Source organism: Diabrotica undecimpunctata, chromosome 6 (assembly GCF_040954645.1).
Source record: "Diabrotica undecimpunctata isolate CICGRU chromosome 6, icDiaUnde3, whole genome shotgun sequence".
NCBI classification, from domain to species: Eukaryota; Metazoa; Arthropoda; class Insecta; order Coleoptera; family Chrysomelidae; genus Diabrotica; species Diabrotica undecimpunctata.
This window is the reverse complement of record NC_092808.1, coordinates 55380078-55404444: the sequence shown is the minus strand read 5'-3', so window position 1 is coordinate 55404444 and position 24367 is coordinate 55380078. Positions and strand designations below refer to the sequence as shown.

Here is a 24367-nt window from a genome sequence, read left to right as displayed (position 1 = left end):
AAACAAAGGGATGCTTACATAAGTCTCCTGAAACAAACAAAACAAAACACAAGAAAGACCTCTAGCAATTTAAAATGGACGCCGCTTCGAGGTGACAAATTATAACGATTACAACAACTAGTTGTAACTATTGAAATAATTATTAGAAATGAAAAATATATCTTTTTAAATGAAACTCAAAAAAGGGGTTACAGAGTTAGTTAAGAGAAGTAAACAAAATCGTTTAGAAAAAAAACTAAACATTTATTATTGTCTCGCCACAAACAGTTACAAAAATAGACAATACAAAAATACTTACGATATAAACAGTTACAAGGATTTATACCAAAATAATAAAAAAGAAAAACTTACATATGTCCTATTCGTTTACAAACTCTGTTTACAAGTGAGAGATGCTACAAAACTTATTGTTACTGCATGGAGGTTAACCTTCTTTAAAAAAAAACTAAGCAAACTAATGTCAAATATGATTAGTTAGTACAATATTAATTATTAAAAATTCTTTTTGTTATAAAAGCAAATTATTATTATTAAAAAAATGTACACAACACAAAAAGGTTACCTGGATTGCACTGGGGTTTTACACAAAAATGTTTCTGGGGGTAGAAACTAGACTTCACTGGAACTCAAACTCTGTACCACTCGAACAAATTCATCTCCACTGTGATAGGACAAGACAAAATTGAGATTGGAAATTGGGGCACTGGAACACAAACTTTGGAGCTCTGCTTCTTAAAAAGACTGGAACAATGTGGGTATATTTCAAAGCCTCACCTTAACTGTAACTATTAAATGAACAATTAACTGCCACTAAACTTATTTGGACAAACGCTAGAAGTAGCTGCCAACGCAGACAAAGTCTCAGCGAGAGTGAGGTAATTCTTAAAAATCATTCGCTTCTCAACTTTGTATAAACAAAAACTTTGACGGGAACCGGAACGCAATATATTTATTTGAAAACGCAGTATCGAGCGGTTTAACGATCAGAGAATGCCGAGAAAATACACATCTGTGAAATAATAAACAAACTCTAAAATGATTTATTTTCGACCTCGGTGACGCTAAGATGAATTGAAATAATTCGGTGTTTTAATACGTACGAATAGGAAATGAAATACACTAAAAATGTTCTTTAGTAGCAAATACGAGGGGATTTCAATATATACCAAAGAATTTGCAAATGCTACAATATCGACACACTATTTTGTCTTTTATTGGACTATTTTTAATCATAAATCCTTGGGCACTACTTTATTTAAGCACAATGCGAAAATTTTAATAAATCTTAGTATACACACACTTCACTCCATTACAACTTTCTTTGTTGACGAACAAACAAGAAACGGGTTGAAAATAGTATTCCCCACCAATATCTCCAAACTCAATGGCCAAATTTAGATGTTTCCAAAATATTGCAAATCTATAATAAACTTAAATGCAAAATATATCCTTATTTTCATATGAAATTGTCTTTTATCGTCTACTCTAGTCGTAAAGGAAATTTCATTAATGAAACGATTAATGTCGGGTATGTTCATGTTGATATTGCGTATTACACAAATATACGTTTACAGTAACGGTTAAGAGTCTGTCTAGGAATCCCACAATATTGATTATATATATATATATATATATATATATATATATATATATATATATATATATATATATATAGAAAAGAAATTTAATCTTTGCAGATAAGTTAAATAGTAAACTCTTAAATTTTGGGGAAATCTGCAAGAAAGACTCTAATGAGTATAAATTGTTTCGCCGAACGTTTTCGCCAAAGAGAATTAATTTGGCTTCTTCAGGGCTGACAGAGAATAAATTATAATTAGCTACCATATATTATCTATTAAAACATTATTGATCTTACCGTAACTTAGAATTGTAGAGTTAGAATATTAAAAAACTTTGCTAGTAACAACATAATGGTGTTTTTTGTTACTATATGCAAAAAAAGTTTTTTTAACGTTGAAAATGTATGGTAGCTTTGAACTTAAAACGCAAAGGTTTAATCAAAGTTAAACGAAAAACCCAATGTAACTACATTTAAAAGGAGGTAATTCTTTGAATTGTCGGCAATACCTAAATTTTTGATTGTTAGAAAGTTTAAATGTGGGGTTCTGTTTTAGCCAGAACGCATGCGCTGACAAATTCAAGTAGTTCTTTTGAATCTTTATGTCGTTAAGGTTCATTGGTAAAACCGAATGAAATTAAATCCCAGTATAGGGAAATATTATTTTGATTTTCTTTTTTAATTATATTATATTGTTCATGTATTATTATAATATCTTATTGAGATGTATCTAAGAAAAGCAAGGGAATGTTATCTTTTTTAGTTAATGAAAATTAATTATAAAACTAGGTTAGTTGTTAATGGATATATCAGTCAAGTTAGTTATCTGTGATGTTGTATTGTTCTTGGTATCTGATTTAAGTAAGAAGTGGTATATATCGCTTAGATTCTTAATGTCACTCTTAACATTAATGGAGAAATCGTTAGATTTTAAATCAGCCCTAACAATTAATAATCGTTATTCTAAGATAAAAGATAAGACTCCCATAGATAGACTTAGTAACATTGTCTACATGCCTCTCTTGCAGCAATTCCTACATCGGCCAAACATCTCAATTATTGAAATCACGTATTACACTACACAAAAGTGATTCTCGACTTCACCCTGACCGCTGTGCATTAGCCAAACATGTCCATTCCACTGGTCATCTCATGGACTATACTAACACTACAATTCTCCACCGTGAGAACAATAAATCTAAAAGAGAGTTCATTGAAATGTCTTATATTTTCCTTAACGATTTCTCCATTAATGTTAAGAGTGACATTAAGAATCTAAGCGATATATACCACTTCTTACTTAAATCAGATACCAAGAACAATACAATATCACAGATAACTAACTTGACTGATATATCCATTAACAACTAACCTACTTTTATAATTAATTTTCATTAACTAAAAAAGATAACATTCCCTTGCTTTTCTTAGATACATCTCAATAAGATATTATAATAATACATAAACAATATAATATAATTAAAAAAGAAAATCAAAATAATATTTTCCTATACTACCATGTCCTTAGAATGTATATGTTAAATGCTTCAAATACAAGAAGGGGAAAGCTTTTGAAGTAAATTTTTATTATATTATTTTATGGATTCTGCGATTTTATGATTTATATAAAACACGAATGAATTAATATTTGTTTCTTTTGATATTAATTGCAGTTAAATATTAGAACATTTTTTGGCAATTGCCCTTTGACAGGTTAGCGAATAGATTTGGCAATAGAGTCAGAACCCTCAAACCACCAGTTGCTAGGTTGCAACAGATGTTTTTTTAAATTTATTATTTAGACTGACATTGTACTACAGTAGACTCCCTCTATAACGACAACTGAAATGACACACTAATTACCCCGTTATAAGCCGATTTCGTTATATTAAACAACAATAATACTGTGCATACATATGAATATGTAGTTTTCTAAAACATTAACTTCCTATAGTGAAGTCATTCGGAGCAATATTGCTAAATAAGATGCTAAATATTGTTTGAATGGCGTTTTTGAAAAAAAGTTGTTTACATTTATTGCCAATGCACTCATTTGAGGTTATCTTCACCGGAACCAAATGTGAAAAGTATCAGAATTCTCCTACAAATGTATTAGCTCACCTTTTGTTTTGAAGTGATATAAGATATTTTTTTTTATTTAACATCCAATGTTTATTGCAATCTGTCTCATTACAAACAATAAGAAATATGTATAATTTATGTACAATAACATAGTGGGAAGCTGCCCAGTGGCGAGCACCCAGGTAAGACATAATATGAATATAATCTATGATATAACAATTAATTTAAACTTTCGCTTAACAAACAGAGTTTAATACAGATAAACATCATTGACACACATATGAGTATTACAAGGCTAAAAACACAAATTAAGGAAATATTTAGAACACACCAGAATAGAATCTTGTTATTTCACCGCACCATGACACTATGCTCTATTTCTCCTGATTTACTAGAGGTCCAAAGGGTCTGGTCGTTTTAATCTTCTTACGTGTGAAATGTTGAGCAGATCCGTGGCCAGCGGATTTGGATGGCGGGATAGTCTGGTCTTGTATACAGAGTTTACAGCAGATATTGCTTCGCAAACTGTTGGTAGCTGTAAATCGTGGTGTAATCTGTGGTTCGTGATATACCAAGGGGCATTACAGATCTGGCGCAGTACTTTCGATTGGAAACGTTGAAGTTTTTGCATGTTGGTATTACTTGCTGTACCCCAGATTTGTGCTGCATATTGCCATACCGGTTTTAAAATACATTTATATATCAGAAGTTTGTTTTCCAGGCTAAGATTTGATTTTCGACTCATGTACCACTACATTTTCCTATAGATTAAGCTGAGTTGAAGGCGTTTCTTCCAGATGTGGATGCTCCAATTAAGTTTGCTATCCAAATGGATTCCTAAGTATTTAACGACGGTATTAACTGGTAGTGGAGTGTTGTTTATAGAAACTGGTGGCGCGACACCTTTTTTTAAAGTAAACGTTATTTGTGTTGATTTTAAACTGTTAACTTGGACTCGCCACAGCTTAAGCCAGCTCTCTAGTTTAAGTAGGTGATTTTGTAATACCTGGGCTGCTTCAGCTGCTGTAGTATTTGAAGCCATGATAACTGTGTCATCAGCATATGTAGCGATTGTTGTATTGGTCATCGTTGGAAGATCTGATGTGTATATTAAGTAGGGGGTGGGTGCTAGTATGCTTCCTTGTGGAACTCCGGAACAAATTGGAAACAGGTTAGTGATTTCCCCACCTCTTTTGACTTGAAAGAATCGATCTGTCAGGTAGGATCTTAAAATTGAACTTATGGGATAAGGAAATATAGATTTAATTTTGGAGATAAGACCTACATGCCAAACTTTGTCGAATGCTTGAGAGACATCTAGAAATGCAGCAGTACAGTAATTTTTTTTTCGAGCGAATTTCTGATAGTCTTTACCACCCTATGAATTTGCTCGATAGTACCATGTTGTTTTCTAAACCCAAACTGAGTGTTCGGTAAAACATTACTGTCATATAAAATAAGCTCCAGTCTTCTCAGAAAAAGCCGTTCAAATACTTTGGATATAATAGGCAACAAGCTAATTGGGCGGTATGAAGATACTTACGTATGATCCTTATTAGGTTTTGGAATAAGAACAATTTGAGCAACTTTCCATTGGAGTGGAAAATAACCTGTTTTTAATATTGTATTAAATATATAAGTAATTAAACTTACGCCTTCGTTGGGTAGATTTTTTAGTACTAAACTAGATATTAAGTCATATCCAGGTGACTTTTTAATTTCCAGATTATCAATTATTGCTTTGATTTCAGATTTCTTAGCAGGTTTAATAGGTGGAGCCATTTGATATGGTGCATTTATGACTTCATGGATAGCTTGCTCTTCTTCAGCTGAGACTTCCCTCTGATTCGGTTGAATATAAGATATAAAAATAGATAATTTAGCAGATAAATGTGACTTTGAATGTTGATGCTTTTAAATTTTTTTGGATAAATGAAGTCTTTAACGCCGTATTTTGTCCATTCTGATTCCTTATAGCCAAATAGTATACACAGAAAATAATAAAGCGTATTGCTACTAGCACACTCACAGAACCAGTAAGTTTTTTTTTCAAAAATCTCCATTTAAATAAATGATCGTTTATACTCACGACTTCTACACTTTGTTACATTCTTAATTAACAAATTTGGTTCAGGACGATCAGCACTTTTAATTTTCCTTCTAAAGATACAGAAGAAAATTTAATTGATTTTACGAGAACATTCACAAATCCCTCCATTCTTAAACTGTTTCGAACTTTATAAGCAACACTGCAAAATTTAAAAGTACATGTGCCGTAAATGTTAACCAGTCAATCTTAACCATGGGCTATCGTGGAGAAGTGGAAAGTGTGCTGGGTGGTATTTGGGCCTATGAGAATTGATTACTATAAGAAGAGTGCACTGGAAGTTGTCTCTCTTGTCTCGAACCCGTGAAGTTTCTGCATGTCGAAATCAAATAAAAAAAAAATAAATATTACCTATTACGTATAAACTGCTCGGATCTGTGTTTTCTGATTTCAATTACTGTAGTTAGATAAAAATATTAATTATAGAATGATAAATCATAAATATAAATGTTTGTATGAAAATAATTGTGGGAGTGCACGTGCACATTATGAAGGAACCGCCACTGATTAATTATAATAAAAAATATAAATAAAAAGTGTCTATTTACCGTATCTAGTACTTCCAGTAAAGAAATATCATCATATAGTATTATATTATCTTTCTTAAGAAATTTCGTTATCTAGCTTGGCACGTGCAACACAGTACCAATCAAACATCAACAATGAAATGAATGGATCAGTTAAATAGGTTTCTATCACTGTTTCCACTTACTATGGAATTATTTGACATTTAAGCAGCTACAAGCATATTGGTTGATGGACGTCATGCTTATTATCCAACTAATCATAACTGAAATAGCCATGGGAGGGGTAGTGACTCTAAGTGGTATCTCTACCCTAAAATTTACTTTTTTCGCCGCACTCATTTTTCGTTTTAAATATTGCTATTTTACATATCGTAACTTCATAAAGACTAACATAATGCTCCATAGACCGCAGCTTATTATATATGAAACGGACATTCAAGAAGAATCGGTAACATTTGCCGAACATCGCACATAGTGGTATCTTACATAAAAAGCTGGCCAAAACGAAAATTTTAAAAACTAGCATTTCTGACCGATTTCACAGAATACTAAACAATCAGAATGCCCACTTTGCTTGTCAAGATAAGTACGCTCATCTCGTTCGCGCAGACGGAATCAGCCATGTTTTAAACGGAACCAGTGCTGTTCAGTGACATTTTATCTAGTGTGCATAGAAAAATTAACCCGGTTTAATTTATTTACGGCAGCCATAGACATAATATGCACTATTTTATTCGTACTTTTAGTTGAAGAATAGATTAAATTATTTCAAATTTACTAAATCATTAATCTCCAAAAATTTAAATTACAGTTCTGTCGTACCTTGTCACAAATTTCTCAATCCGAGTCTATGTTTCCATTTAAAATATGGCGATCGCGTGTTGACACACTTCAAAGGCGGCATCTGAGGGTGGGCATTCTGATTGTTATTTATTCTGTGCCGATTCTTGTCCCCCAAGCAGGTAGTTATATATGACGTCATAGAGCAATATCCCCTCCCCAAATAACCGAACCAAACAAATTTGACAGCTGTCACTTCCTCACACGTTTTTGCTGCTTTTAGTTTTGAGATTATATTACACTTTTTTGTATGATTTGCGATTTCTCGATTCGATTTTTATAAATATGCCAGAGGAAAGTAAGTGCTGAATATTGAACCATTTTTTAAAACATTACCCTTCTCGAACTTCAATCAAAATTAATCCAATTTTTTGTATAATTTTCAATATAAACGAATATTTGTAGTTGGTCTCTACTCATCGATACTGCGTACAAGTTATTTCATAGTAAAGATTAAACTATCTACTTTCATAAGGAGTTTTTTACAAAATTAAATAAAACCGAAAAAAAATACTGTTAGTAGTACAAACTGATTTATGAATTTGTTATTAAACACCATGCATCCAAATATAAAAAATATTTGAAAAAAATAGCACTTATGTTTTTTGATCTACACTTTAAATTTGAAATACCTTGAGACTTCTAGCATTTCCGTTTATACCGGAAGCAAATTAAATTGATTAATTTTAACGTTCTGCAATTGTTTTTTTTTCCAATTGGATTTTTATTATTTCTTGAACTCGTAATAATTCATATATTTATAATTAAAGGGGTGATATTTATATAGGTATGTATTAAATTCAAATTTTATACCTAAAAATCATTAAATATTACCTCTTCCGCATGGTTTCAGTAATAAAACTTACTTCAATAATGTAATTAATTAATATTATAGGTAGATATTCAATGATTTTCAAGTATAAAATTTGAATTCAATATATACCTAAAGTAGAAACCCTCAATTCAGAAGAGTGATATCATAGTTTAAACGCGGAATATCCTCAAATTTAAATGTACACAGCGGCCCTCGAAAACTGCCTGTTTTCTCGATTGAAATTTGCGTTTCCTCATAAGAAATTACAGAATATATAAAGTAGTATATTTATTTGTGCTTCTCTATAGTAGATTTGACCAGAAGTTGTCGAACAGTGTAGCCAATTCTTGTTCACAAGTAGTAATTATGGTCATACAAAACCTGTATTCTTCATGCAGCGATTATTACCGTCATAAAAATACAAAAAAACCTGATCTTTTCAATAGTAAAAATTAAGCACAAAATTGTAATGAAATAAATTTTATTTATATGTTCCGTTTCGTTACATATTTAAATTTATAAAATAAAAATCGATATTTTAAAACAATATTTTTCAATCGTTAGGCAATTTTTCAATTAGCGACGGAACCTCGTTTCAATTCAGATCCACAGAAAGCCATCAAACTAGTTTTTGTCGAGCGAGTGCCCATTAACAATAGGTTATTTACATTGGCGTATCTGAGAGTAGGGTATTTTATGCGATAAGTTTGTGTTATTGATAAAACGTGTTATTGATAATACGAGTGTTAGTTTGTCGTTTTATAGTAAATGTTTAGTTATATTCTGTGATTATTTGGTTTGAGTTTTATTGGAGTTGGACGAAAAACCGAGTTGTTCCAAGAGAAGACTGCAAAATTCTGATGTTGATTCCAAAAATGAAATGCCGCAAAAGAGACGGAAAATGTTAACGTCCGAAGAGAAGGTAATAATACGAAACGTTTATGAAGCAATTGTCGGCAGAAAAATGGAATTAAATATTAGCGAAGCGGTCGACATTTGTAGCAGTTTAACAAAAGTATCCGTTAGCTGTATTTATCGTGTACTTAAAAATACATCGGAAAATAAAAAGCAAGAAAAAGGTAAAACTAGAGGTAGGAAAAGCATTGTTTTGGATGACGAGACAAGGAATATTATACGTCAAAAAATTCATTCATTTTATTTTCGGAATGAAATTCCAACACTGAAAAATATTTCTCAAGAGCTCGAAAACGATGACTCCTTACCCAAGATATCCCGTAGAGTCTTAACCAGGACCATGCGTGAAATGAACTTTCGATATGTAAAACTCAACAGAAAAAGTATGCTATTAGAAAAAAATAAAATTATTGTGCGGAGAAGAAAATATTTAGAAGAAATACGCAAAATTCGTAGCACTGGACGCAAAATATGTTATTTGGATGAAACCTGGATTAACCAAGGTTGGAAAAGGTCATACAGTTGGAAAAGTTTGGCAAGATTTAAATGTCAAAAGTAAACGCGAAGCATTTATAGAAGGCTGATATACAGGATTAAAAGCTCCATCAGGAAAGGGACGGCGTTTAATCGTCACCCATATAGGAAGTGATACAGGGTTTCTTGATGATGGTTTTCTTCAATTTGAGTTGAAAAAAACAGGTGATTATTAAAGAAATTGAAAGGGAGGATTCAAGAATGGCTTACAGAAAAGGGGATTGCATACGAAGAATCAATGCTCAAAATTTAGCTCCTTGACATTGCACGGTTAAGGAAAATTGAATATCTTAAATATGCTGTAGATGAAACTGCAAAAGATTATGGTGTCAAAGTTCTGCGTCTACCACCTTATCATTGCGAACTTAATCCCATTGAACTTATCTGGGAGCAAGTGAAAGGAGATGTAGCACGCAATAACAAGACGTTCAAATTAAACGAAATTAAGAAACTTTTGATTCAAGCAATCCTCCATGTAACTCCAGCGAAATGGGCTAAATGTATAGGCCACATAATTAAAGAAGAACATCGTATGTGGGAACTTGACACTCATATCAAAGTTTTACTAGAGCCAATTATAATTACACCAGGTGGTGAAGATAATGACAGCGATAGCAGCACTGCATCTTCAGGTTTAGACAGCGAATAATATTTTCTAATAGTTTAATAAGAACACCAGCATAAAAAAACCAAAAACAAAAAAAAAACGAGAAGAACATAGTAAGTGTGTATAGTGTTTGTGTTTAAACACATTGTTTGGAAAAGTATCAAGACTGATTTAAATATTTTATTTTTAATATTCAGAATATGACCTTATTTAGTTTTAAATCTTTTATTCAATCATAGTATATTAGCTAAGTATAATATGGCTTTAGTTCATCCTTTAAATTCTCAAATTGGCTGATTAATTATTGTCAAGTTCTGAGAATTCACTTGTCTGAAAACAACATGTTTTTGGGAAACATTAATCAACCCAAACACTTCAGAGTTCTTAAGGAAACGTACCCATTCTTTGTGTAGAAAATTTAAAATGCCACTTTAAGCTTAATTTACGGCTATTCACGGAGGTCCTAAGAACAGAAGAACCACCCCAATGGATTCGCGTACATACATATTTTGTTTCGTATGATCGGCCATTCTACAAGAACCTCTCATCGTGAAAAGACGCAAGCAAACCAGCATAGGGTGTGCATCCCATTTTTACCCTCAGACCTTAGACTCCGAGCGAGGCCCAACCACAGACAAAAGGTAAGTGAATCTCATATAGAATTGACAATAAGATATTAAATCTGCCAATTGTTATTTGAATTGCATTTTATTTTACATATCTATTTACGAACATTTGCTATTTTTCGCTAATTTACTTACAAACAAATTATTTCATTTTTTCGTTATTATTATTTATCAATTATCATTTCACCAGCGACTTCATTAAGTTTTATACAAAACACACATCAAACATTATTTTTATTTTGTTTTTATAGAATTTTATTTTGTTTTATAGGATTTTATTTTGTTTTGTTTTATACTGTTTAAGTGTTTTGTTCATTTTATTTAATAAGACAATATGGCTCTTGGCGAACACCCATTTAAAAAAAGTATCGCGCCACAAGACATACCTCTGGGGTGGTGTGGAAACTGTCTTAAAATTTGTTTTAAAAAAATTTCATTGTGTAACTGTTTAATGACGGGTCACGTCAAAAGACGTTTTAGCGTAACTTCCGCGACAGCCGGTTGGCATCAGTAAACTTTCTGCAAAATTACTTCTTTTTTTATAGCTTTTTGTTTGTGGCATTCTGTATTTTTAGGGGAATGTAGGGAATGAGCCACAAAATATTTATTCATATGTTTATTTATTGACGTTTCGATCTCTATATCCAGAGACCGTTTTCAATTATACAAATGATAGTACTATTTATTTTCTATGGCTTTTCGCTTGTCGTTCTGTATTTTTAGAAATGATGTTGGGAATAAGCCACAATATATTTATTCAAATGTTTAATTTACGGACGTTTCGATCTCTATAAAGAGACCGTTTTCAAACATACAAATGACAGATATATTTATTTTTCTATAGCTGCTTGTTTGTGGCATTCTGTATTTTTAGGGAGAAGGTTGGACATAAGCCACAATATATCTATTTACATGTTTAATACATTGACGTTTCGATCTCTATTCCGTTTTTAAAGATAGAAAAAAAAGAAAATAAACAATATAAGATTATAAAAATATATAATAATAAACAAATAAAATAAATATAACTACCATTTATATCTTTGAAAGCGGTCTTTGGATATAGAGATCGAAACGTCAGTAAAAACTTGTAAATAAATATATTGTGGCCTATTTCGAACATTAATATTTGAAAAATAAAATATAATTAACGTTAAAATAAAAGTAAGTGTACGTCACTAGATTTCCAAACAGCTTTCCGCATTTCTGGGGCTTTAAACGATGACTCACTCTCTCAAATAGTGAAATTATACCATATATAAATATCATTCCCTTAATTATAAATTTAGGAATTAATGCAAATTCAAGAAATAATACAAATGCTAAAGAAATAATTTAAATGAAAAATAAAACAACAATTGAAGAACATTAAAATTAATCAATATCATGGTTACTTTCAGTATAAATGGAAGTGCTACAAGGTTCAAGGTATTTCAGATTCAAAATGCAGGTCAAAAAACATAAATGCTATTTTTTTCAAATATTTTTGTACATTTGGATGAATTGTGTTTAATAACAAATTCATACATTAGCTTATACTACTTATAGAATTTTCGTTTTTATTTAATTTTGTAAAAACTTGTGAAAACTGTTTATGAAAGTAGATAGTCTAATCTTTATTATGAAAATAATCTTATGCAGTATCATGAGTAGAGAGTAACTAAAGCATTCGTTTATATTAATTCGTTAATTTTAAATTCTTTCCCCATCGACTAAAGAAGCTGTCGTGATCTATCGGTCGATCTTAAGGTCTGGGCATCGCTTCTCTAGGAAGTCTCAGTGTCCTATTCCCAGAAATCATCCGACTGTTCGTAGGGTAGTTCATCCAATGTTGTTCAGCATCGAATGTTAAAAACGTATCTATTAATCTTGTCTATTTTGCAATAGCCTTGTTAATAATTGAAAATAACATAATGACAATGCTATTAATTACATTTGGTACCAAATTTTGGCAATTAAGTACCAAATTTTGGCAATTAAGTACCAAAGCTAAGGAAAACAAATCACATTAGGAGTAATACAATATTTTATTCAGTACTCGCTATATTTACAAAAGTTATATTGATTGTTCCTATAAAATTCTGTTAACATATATGGCTTTCTTATAAAATAAAGAAAAAAGAATACAATGTAGATATATTTGACGTGACTTTGTATCTCAATGGACGAAACTTATGTATATACTAACACAAACACTCACACACATCTAATTAGCATCATAAAAAGAATTGTATGCCTAAATTTTGAGAGTAATGTTATAAAAATATTTATACAATATTGCACAAGAAAGTATAAAGCATAAAAAAGAAAACAGCAAGTGAAAAATTAATACCAAAGAGGCGTTTGAATTATCTCACCGTACAGGGACTCTCTCAAATGTTAACAAAACATCCTTTAATTCTATTACAAAATAGTTTACTACTTTTATTACTTTAGATAGGTCATAAAAAGTTCATAAAATATTTAAAAATAATAAATTTCTTCTATTTTATTTGCGGTGCCTATAGTGTGAGACATTTTTAAAAACGTATTTATAAATTAAAGATTCAACTAAATATATAGGGGAAACACACAAGTATACAAATCACTTTACGCTTAGCACAGTAAATAACTAAATTAGTGGCATTAGAATAAATATAGAAGTACAGATCTTTTACTAAAAATTTAATATGCATGAATCAAATGACATATAAAAACAGGTGATTTTTTTGCGATTAAAAATAATTAGTTTTACTTTTTAATATATTTTGTTAATTTGTTTTCTATAAATTGTAAAAAATTCTCCTTATACAGATTATGGTCTAAATTATTCTTTGTTAGAACTCTCTATACTTATTTTGCTCTCACTGTTTCAGATTACATGAATTTCCGTTCACTTTATAAATAATTTCTACCTAAATGTATTTCTTCTGTCTCTCGGATATCATCCCATATTTGTGAAGAGTTTTTATAGTATTCTTATTCTTCTTAGTTCTTATACAGGCTATGAACTTAAAGTGAGATATAAGGTTTAGCATGATATTGAATACAATTCTCCCAGATGGGACAGACTACATTTTAAATCGGCAACTCCGCCACGATAGCTCAAGAAGCAGCAGATGAATTTTGCATTTCAACAACAAATTTAATATTTTCAATAACAACAAACCTAATATTCTCGAGCAAAATTTGTAGTATCTGTTCGGAAAGGGGTTTATCAACAAAAAGTTATTATTTCGGGTTTTCTGTTGACGGAGAACTTGGTAATTTTGTATTGTCGACGTATTGTTGTATTGTTGAATGAATCAACGAATAATTGAAATTCAACAATTAGAGTAAACGTTCCAAATAGCGGATGAAGCAGAATTATTTTAAGGGCGCTTCTAAACGTGTTAAAATTTCTGACCACCTTTATGGAATAACTCAAAATTTAGACTACGTTCGAGAGACGTCAATTTGTGATCACTTAGTAATGTGTAAGGCTAAAAAAGACATTTTTGAACAATCATTACTTAAATGAACCACCTAACGAAATATTTCTTGCTCTAAAATTATTCTACAATTTCCTGATAATTTTTATTTTAGCCGGAAAGGCGAGTAAAATGCTGGTTACATTGTTGTAATATTTAGATGTTGAATATTCATTTTTTTTGGACCTTTTTATTGGAAATTATCACAACTTTTTAATTTTAATCTACTAAATTTATTATTCGAATTTAAAAATTATATCATCAGGTATTGTTGGATGTTTCTGGACTATGGAAATCAGGAAAGGCACCAAAAACTTTCGGAATCAAACAACTTCTAAGCACTGACATGAAAACCTCAAAAATAGTTATCAGAGAGTTAATATTATGATTATTCCGTAGTAAGATTACTAAGTAAGCCACTTATAATCACAACATATTTCAAACGATGATATGCTTAGAAAAAAATTTATTTTTTGTAGTAGACATCAATGTTAGTATCGAAATATATAAATATTCAGTCAATGTTACACGTTCTTTCTTTTCAGTCCCTTGTGCCCGTTTAAAGCGTCGATATTTGTGAGATGTGTGTTGAGTAAATGCCTTGTTACTATGTAAACTTAGACTAGGGCTACTTTGTCCTTACTAAGAGTCCCTTATTATATTCGAAACGCAGACGAGAAATTGTCGAGTTTTCTCATATAATAGACAAATTCTCACCCCCCCCCCCCTTACCTATTGCACTACCGAGGCGGTTCAATGTAAAACAAAGTAGATTATTTTCAAATATGATAACCGAACCTTTACGTTTTCTATATGTACATATTTTAAAGTAGTTACATTGCATGTTGACTATCAACTGTACTTCCAAATTCATTCAAAGCTTTTTACGAATACCATTGGTCCACGTCCAATAAATTCTCATTATATTATTGTACAAAAGATTTCGAAGTACAAAAAGTCTTATAAAAAGTTAAATTCTGGAATAGGACACTTTAGACAAAACGATGACAACTAAAATATATATACGAAATTGTTTTACTTAAAATTCTAGTAGGATACTATTACATAATTTTAATGATTATTTTCATAAAATCTAAAATTTTATTCTAGATAAATCACGATAAATCAAAAAAATAGTTTTCTACAGAGCTGTTAAACGCGATGAATAACAAAACTATGTTGTCATTAAATTACAATAGCAAGAGAATATGTATGAATATTATAGCATAACTGTGAAATTGGCTGATAGGTAATTAATTCCAGAACGTGAATAAGGTGAGTTATTCTAAACCTTCTATGCTTTAACGAAGATTATACAGGCTTGGAAGTGAAAGAACTGTACATATAATAGTTAAGGCTGTTTTAGCAGTTCAAGTACACTGCGATTTGAAATGGGCGTATCACTTACTTTTCTACACTGCTTACGCGAGACCATCTTTACTCAGTGCCGCCGGCCGACGGGTAGATTAATGACAACAAATACATTATTCTCCATTCAAATTAGTTTTAACACGAACTAATTGACCGTACGTTCATGAGATTTGACGTCACGAAGGCGATAACGATGAAACTAAGCGCCGATGATAGTAACACGTTTCACTATTATATTTCAGTATTTTTTAGCAATTTTCTTTAAAGTTGGAACACGCTTTTCTCGATTATTACTGGACACAGAAAGGTGAAACAAAAATCAATGATTACAGAAAAAAAACTCTTTCGAGTGATGGGCGTAAAAAGTTTGGTTATAATAGAACGTTAAACAGTATATTCCAATTTTTCAACAGAAGTTTCAAAAAAATAAAAAAAGTAAAACCATCAGTTTAAAGGCAACATAATTTCGAATAACCTGTCCAAATTTCGAGACATTTTGTCGGTAAATAACAGAGAAAACACTGTCCCTAGGTTCTGGTGCACCGATAAAACAGCCTTAACGTAGGGTTGACTACTATGCTCACAAATGGGATAGACACAGATATTGGCAACAGCGCTACGGTAGGTACGTCTAAGTAAAATAGTACGTTACGTCTAATAAAGTTCTTTAAACTGTACAGCAGTCGTTAATTTTGCTATTTCGTTTGAAAATCGATCCATTCTCAGTCGTACGAAAATTAGTCAACAGAATTTGTTAAATTCGGTTTTTAATTTTTTTTTAAAGTTACGTAAGTGATAGACCTGCAAGGGCTGTATATGAAAAACGTTTTCAAAATATAATTTATTATTCGAAACTGATTCCTTAGTAATAATATCCTTATCAGGAATAAGCCTTATCAGGATTGAGAGCATAATTTACCAAGACGTGTGTTTTGCGAAAACATGAACAAGATAATATATCTTGAGCAGGTTCCAAATTTAGTATATTGACGGTTGTTTTTGACACAACTACTCCTCGACGGATGATATCGGACCAAAATGATTGTATTTCTGTGGGGATATGTTGATAACAAAATTTGTAGTCACTATCAGAAATAGCTCTACATTTAGAAGAACTCCGATTAAACATTACCGAAGATTTAAGATCGATAATGCTAAGCATTCTTAAAATATGAGAAAATATTATAGGATCATGGAGACTCAACAAGATGACACTTTTAAACCATTATTACATTAGGAAATGGGAGAAACCATTTAGTGAATTATATTTTAAATATATAATATTTTCATTTTAATTTCAGAAATCCTCTTTATTTCTTATAAGAATTATTATGGTCAGAATGGTGATTAAAAGTAATATTTGACAAAATAAAGCAATGTAATATTTTTTCTTGTATTATTATGCTAATAAAAAAATTCACATATGTTACTAGAGCAATTAATGCTAAAGTAACTAAACAACATCAAAGTAACCTTGCCATCTTGGAGCTACAGAAATGCTTAGAAATATGACATTATTTCATTGGGTTTGCGATGTTTATGATTGCGATGATTCGACAAAGCTATAAAAACGCAAATTAAACAGCTAGTCGATAGATAGCACGTAACAGATTTTTGAAGAAATAATACTATTTAAATAATAAATATATTCTATTCATTCATCCTACTAAAACTTAACTCTTACTACTTGGTATATATATTTTGTTTATCAGCTCATACACTACTCGTTTCTAAACTTTTTGTACTAATTCTATAGTCGTACGCGGCTCAGTTTAGAAATTACGTAACTTAGACACAATTTTATGTTTCTTGTACAAAGCGATAAGTACAGTCTTTTGCGAATTTATCTTTATCTAAAAATACTACTTTGGAAATAAAATGAGAGTCTTAGGAAGTAACGTTTACGTTGTTTTTGTATTAGTCAATATAGTTGGCACATTTGTACATTAAAAAAAGCAAAATTAAGTAATTTATTGTCATTTTATTTAACGGAAGCGTAAAAATTTCATGGTTAAAACATGTTGCATACAGATCTGCTACCTCTTTTAGAAATAATACCACATAACTAAAGTTTCCTAGAGATCAGAAGTTACACACAGCATAAATTACGTTCGGAAGTCTGAACTGCCACAGAAAAAAATCATTTGAACAAAGTCAGATTGGTTCATCAACATTTCGTACCGTATGAACGCTTGTAACACAACAAGTTTAAATTTATTTTAACATCAGAACTTTAAACTTATATCAATCCTATAAACTGGATTTCACCGAAATGTGATTAAGAAAAAAGTAAAGTCAAAACCATCAAAGCTGACAGCTTATGATTTAAATTACAAAAATACGTAACAAAAATTTGGCTTGACGGTTACTCAGCTAAGGCAAAGCGGTGGAAATTGCTTCTACGTACCTATTTTTTTAAGATAAAATGTATACGTGTATAAATGTATATATTAATATTGAGAGAATTAGATATCCCAAGATAATGAGAGTAAATTAACAGCACATTTTAGTGACAAGAGTAAGCTTTTTTGGTAGGTTTTTGGAAAATGCTGTAAATTTATTCATGTGAATGTTGAGTACTTGTTGAATTAGTCAAATGGCATGAGTAGTTTTGGCCAAATTATCATCTCATCCGTTATAAAACAAATATAAACGGATATAACGAAGAAAAAGCGTCTTTGGGCAAATTTCTACCTTCAAAACTAGAAAGTAGTTAGGTTACTCCTTTCTGTTACAAGCTCAATTAAAAATTATCACCACAATAAGTAATATGCTAAAAAAAAAATTAAACAAAAGCTCTTAATTTTAGGAACAAAACCTACTATTTTCACACATTATATGAATGTCACATATAACTTGTCGTTATGACAAGAAGGCGCACAATTATAGTGTCCATATCTGATTTAAGGCAAACATGATTTTGGAAATAGGGCGTCTTGAATATTTTTTCTCCTTTATGATTAGCAAACTATATAACTTAAATATTTAAAGTTATCCTACGATACTTTAATACTCCACTGGTAGGTTGAATTTATCTTTCAAAAGATATTTGTCAGATAATACTTTTTTAAAGAAATTGTGAAAATTTTAAATTATCCTTTATTAAACTTACTTTCATTTCACACTTCTTTGGTGTTGTTTATGAAGAAACTTGTTTTGGCAAAAACCTTTTTTTGCAAACAAAAAAAAAACAAAATGTAAATTTGACCAGAACTCATCTACCTATTTACAGAGTATGTAAAAAGGTCCAAAGCTAGCCAACATTTTTTCTGAAATTGATTCTGAAGTGATAAAAGCATATCATAAATTGTGCGATAAATAAATAATATCACTCTAAATACTAATACAAAAACATTATTTCAGTTACCAAATAAGACTGTAACAAATATACACTTAAAAAATAAACTTGGGAAGTACCTACTAAAAATAGAAGGCGTTAGTAACGATAGAATAGTAAAACCGTACATATGAAATAAAAATAATTTTACAAAGTGTAAATGGTATAGAAAAATTTTACTTTTCGTGATGTTTCCGCTTTTATTAAAAATGTTTAATAACATTCACTATATAAGTGACTAGTCAAGGTTATGATCTAAAAATATCACAAAGAAACTGCTGATTGCCAAATAGGGAGTCTGTGAACATAACTCAATTGAATTCGTCTCTTGCTAGATGGCCGCTAATAGAATGTGTTTCTATTTAGAGTATATGAGATTTACATAAGGTTTGTTATGTAAATTTCATACTTATTTTAAGAAACTATAAAATGTTGTTTATTCAAAATAGTTTTTCTTTTTGTGGCATTGTAAGAAATAGATCAAAAATTTTTAAAATTTATGGCAAGTATTAGAATACTCCTTTAATATTTCGACAGAGCAAACACAAAAGTACAAGAATTATTGATTCCTGCTCAATGCCTATATTATTGATGATTGTATGTTAATTACTGAGCGTTTATATATCGAATTTGTCCAGTCAAAAGTAGGAAAGAGTTATCAGGCGACACTTGAAATCCAAAAACAGTTTTTGAGAGCTTTCTAAAATATTCTTGAGATGAATAACGCAGTTTGCCCCCAATAAGAAATAATGCAATCAACAAGAACAGTCAGCAGTAAGGCACATAAGACCCAGAAACCAACTAGTACGGCACCAACCCGAAGAGTGGAAAAACATGAAAAAGTAGTCACATATCACATAGTAGGAAACGAGACGCAATGGGTTGGTATTGCAATGGACCTGCCAAGTAAAGTAGTCAGAATGTAAATAGTAGGGGTAAGGGGCTACTACTGCACATAGGGAAATCAATGTGTCGGAGAGACATAGATATATGTTGACGTCACAAGCCCCGCCCAATATGGCCACAGCCATTACGTCGAACGAATCCGCATTACCGACTGTCATAGTTCAACTTTTATCTGCTAGTCCTCACTAGTCAGCCGCCATTTTTAAATCAACATTAATTTACAAATTATTTAGCTGTGAAATTCCCATCGAGCAAAAAGACAAAAGAGGGAATGTAAAGGTAGTGGGGGCAAAAATATTGTTAGACAGGAAGTGCCATCTTGAGAGGCCAAATTAAACAAGGAAAGAGAGTCTTTCCTTGTTTAAGAAATCAAATTTAGTTGGGTTATGTTATTATTTGTCCCAACTGTCACATGAAATCTTATTTATATTGAAGTTTTTTAACAATTGCTTCACATTTTAGACTGTTATCGTTAATATTTAATTAAAATTTTCTTGGCTAAGACACTTTCTGAAAACTATTTTATAGCTACTGTTAATAAGTGTCGGAAAATTTAAATTTGGCGCATTCGCAGTTCCGGATATGTCCGCCATCAGAGGCCACTTTTTTGGTCGCCTTTTCATAACGATTAGATTCCCTCTTTTGTCTTTTTGCTCGATGGAAATTCCGCAGCCGTCAGCTGTCAAATGAAAATTATTCTTGTCCCAGCTGTCAAATGTCAAATCTTATGCATTTGGCAGCTCGGAAAAGAAGAATTGACTGTTGACAGCTGTTGAAAAAGAAGATTTGACAGCTAAATAATTTCTTCTAAATTAATGTAGACATTTTGATAGAACGCTCCCCCGAACGCTCTCTCTCTAACACATTGATTTCTCTATGTATGGTGGTAGCCGCCTAGCACCTCTACTAGAGGTTAATTAATTCAACAGAATAGATGGCTTTAGGAAAAAAAATCCAATAAAAACATACAAGAGGCATGTAACGGCACTATACATATGAAAATGCTTGTTTCACCCTCTACTACTAAACTCATTTACTAAACTTTTTTTTATTTCTGAGTTTTGTTAAGTCAGCAGCCGATCGTCTGGCACACACAAGACCCTAGTGCGGAGAGCCACTGGCTCCCTGGACCGGCACACTTTTGGTGAAGAGTCAATTCAGAGAAAAATTCAAGAGAAAAGCGCATAACACAAAAAGGCCTCTCGGCCTTTCCCAATTTCCCAGGGCATTCAAGATAAAAAAAGTAAAAAGGCTTCCCAATGCTATGTCTGCGATTGGAGAGAGACGGAGGTAGCTTTGGTGGTCAGGGGAGGTACCGTATTTAAGAGACGGATCTGATTTCTGATCTTCGGACATGAGAACACAGTGTTACTGAGCTATCTAAGAAGTAATAAATGGTATTTTCTAAAAAGAAACAGGAGAATAATATATGTGTTTGAATATATGTGCGACAGAAATCAAAATATTTTAGTAGGAGATTGCGCAGAAATATATGTGCAATTCAAAAGTTTCGTATCGGAGAATGTTTTACATAATTAGAGAAAGTGAAGAATAGATGAACCAGAAACTAGAAGAAAAAAATTAAATTGTTTCATGAAAGACACGGTTTTTAGAGGCAGAACAGGTGAACATAGTAGGACAAGAACAAGAATATACTGTATGTATACTAAATGAGTTATACAAATAAGTTAGCATGTCTCATTAATGTATTATAAAGAAGAAAAAATTTCGAATGCAGATATCACAACTTTCTATAAACTAAGGATGGCGTCCTGACAACTATTTTGTACCTCGAGTAGATATAGAAAAAATCTGGGGTAGAGTCAAAATCAAGTAATCACTGATCATTTATCAAGATGTACAGCAAAAAATGATCAACAAATTACTAGTAATACTCTTTAGTTGAGTATGCTATCCTATTAGTGAATTTAATCAGTTAGTTAACCATTTCTTGAATTCGATATTCTTTTATTCGAAAGAATGGAGAATTCAATTAAAAAATATGTAGAAGCTCTGTTACTTGCTTTAGTAATTCAAAATATACAACTAAAATACTATAACTTATATATTTGATGTAATATTTATTAAGTTTATATGCAAAAATTTTTGATCTAAAACTTGCACTTTCCTCTAAAGCCAGGTTGAAATTGAAAAAATACAAGAATAGGTTCACAGACTATCCTAAACGACTCACCCTACGAAAAATAATCCAACAAACATTATTTTGTAATGCGTTCTACTCCACCACAACCACATTTAGGATAGAACAACACCCTAGTACAAACATTTTAATGCGAAGGAGTAATTTAAAACCGACTTTGTATTAACTTTCTGATATTCAGTTGTGTAACTCAAGAGACAACACAAGAAAGATTATCGAAGAGGAATGAAGCAAACATTTATAAAACTAAATGAGATCTAACATAGTTAATGACAAAATATAACATTTCCAAAAAAACTAAGGTGGGATATATTTCGATCAGTTGCTTTACACAAGAATTTTCTTGGCATGCTATGATAAATAACAACAGTCCATTCGTCGATTAAATAAGGCAAATAACATTTAGATTGTACCTAATTACATTAAACACATGTTTTTAGCAAATTTTCGGTTTACTAAAATTTTGTACTATTTTTTAATACAAAATACTGTGCATATTTACTGAATTATGGTAAACTATCAATAATAAAAATACAAACAAAATATTTACTTCTGAACAACACTATGGTATAAAAATATTCGAAATCTTGCTGTTACTGCTTTTATTTGTTTTATGTTTATCAAAACCATGTCAAGAATTATTTTCTCGAGAAACTGATCCAAATAAACCTTTTATAAACCTTAATCTGGGACTTCTCTATAAGGAACTTCTGACGTAACGTTGAATCCTTCAAAGTAGTGGGTGAGGAATTCAAATGTCGGCCTCTTTTCGGGATTGGCATCCCAACAGTTCAACATTATTTGATAGATTTCATCTGGAACGTGATGTGTTGTTGGCTTGGGCATTCTGTAACCTTTATCTACTAGATCTATGACTTCTCTACCGTGCATGGCGGGATAAGGAACTTGTCCGTAGGTGAATAGTTCCATCAGGAGGATACCGTAAGACCAGACGTCAGACTTGATGGAGAATTTACTATAGATTATAGCTTCAGGGGCTGTCCATTTCACTGGGAAGCTAGAACCCTGTTTTGGACAATATTCATTGTCTTCTATTACCCTGGCTAATCCGAAATCACATATTTTGGCAATGTTGTTTTCGCCTATAAGTACATTTCTTGCGGCAAGGTCCCTAAAAAAAATACAAATAGTTATCACGAGTTGTGTTCAATATGCGATGTAAGAAATATAAGAGGCAAATACTATTTATACTAGAAGAAAACTGATTTAGAAAGAGATTTTAAAGAACACGGGCTAAAGATGTAAAGGAAATGTAAAAATGATAGATGATTACACTTATAATCAAGCTCAAGGTATGAGTCAAGAGAAAGCTTCCAATTAGAGAATCCTTCAAATTACTACTGAGAGATTTCCGAGAATTAACGAAAACCCACTTAGGTTACTAACCTAAAAAGTGACCGAACCTATATTTGAACCATAGGCATATAATACCTAGACTGTGCGTTGCAATCTAAATCCGTTTCACATGTGCGATAGTGAGTCACAAACACAAGTGAGGTAGCAACTTAAATATAGCTTAAATGTTTAACATAACAAGTCGTTGTAGCTACGTAATATTGTTTCTGCTTTTGGACCTGGATTCGATTCTTCCACTGATATTTTTTTATATACATTTAATATTAGTCAATATTACGTTTGTTAGATATCATTAAATCTGTAAGTAAATCTTACAAATAGTAAATGTGTGTATACAGGGTGTTTCAGAAAGGTATATCATAAATTAAATCACGCATTTTGGGGACAAAAATAAATTGATTGAATTCAACTTACCTTAGTACAAAAGTGTACACAAAAAAAGTTACAGCCCTTTGAAGTTACTAAATAAAAATTGTTTTTTTGCATTATCTCCTAAACTACTTGACATTTTGTAATAAAAATGGACACGTTACTTTTTTGTTCTGAAAGCATTTTTCGTACAAAAGAAACAACAAAATCTAAGCGCACAGAAAAATTTTAAGGGGGCTGTGCACTGGGCAGCCCTAAATCCCCCCAAACTTTTGAGTACGTTCAAATCAAATGAATTCTGTGGCATCATTAGTTTAACACATTGTTTTTAAAATTTTTTTGCCTCTTATCACTTTTTTCAAAAAACAGTTTTTATTGAGTTACGACCCTTTTTAAATAACCTTTAAAAAATTACGTGCAACTAAATAAATGGCTTAAATGAATGAACAAGTACAAAAAATGTCTATAACCTCTATAAATATGATATTACAAAAAATGTTCAAAATGACCCCCATTTTCTTCAATACACATTCGGTATCGTTTTAATTAGCAAAACCGAATGCGCTGAAAAATCATATTTTTCTGACGAAATTGATTTGCACCTTCAATTATTCTAACCCTCAATTGTTGTTCGTCCTCTATTGTTACAGAATACACTTTCTCTTTAGCCCAAAAGCAAAAGTCCATGGGGTTAAGAACTGGACTTCTGGGTGGCCAAGAAATAGGTGCGTCACAACCCCTTCCAATCCACCGACCAGGATACTGC

At 31.3% G+C, this 24367-nt stretch overlaps 1 protein-coding gene across 3 annotated transcripts in view; it reads right to left on the bottom strand.

The window, feature by feature from the left end:
* Positions 1–12645: 12645 nt before the first annotated feature.
* The window catches only part of LOC140443451 (tyrosine-protein kinase Src64B-like), a 459485-nt gene continuing 447763 nt past the window's right edge, over positions 12646–24367 (bottom strand). For all 3 annotated transcript variants that reach the window (XM_072534716.1, XM_072534718.1, XM_072534717.1), the window contains one exon: positions 12646–22987. In XM_072534716.1, coding sequence (XP_072390817.1) covers positions 22537–22987 — 451 coding nt within the window. In that variant the 3' untranslated portion in view covers positions 12646–22536. The remainder of the gene's footprint in view (positions 22988–24367) is intronic.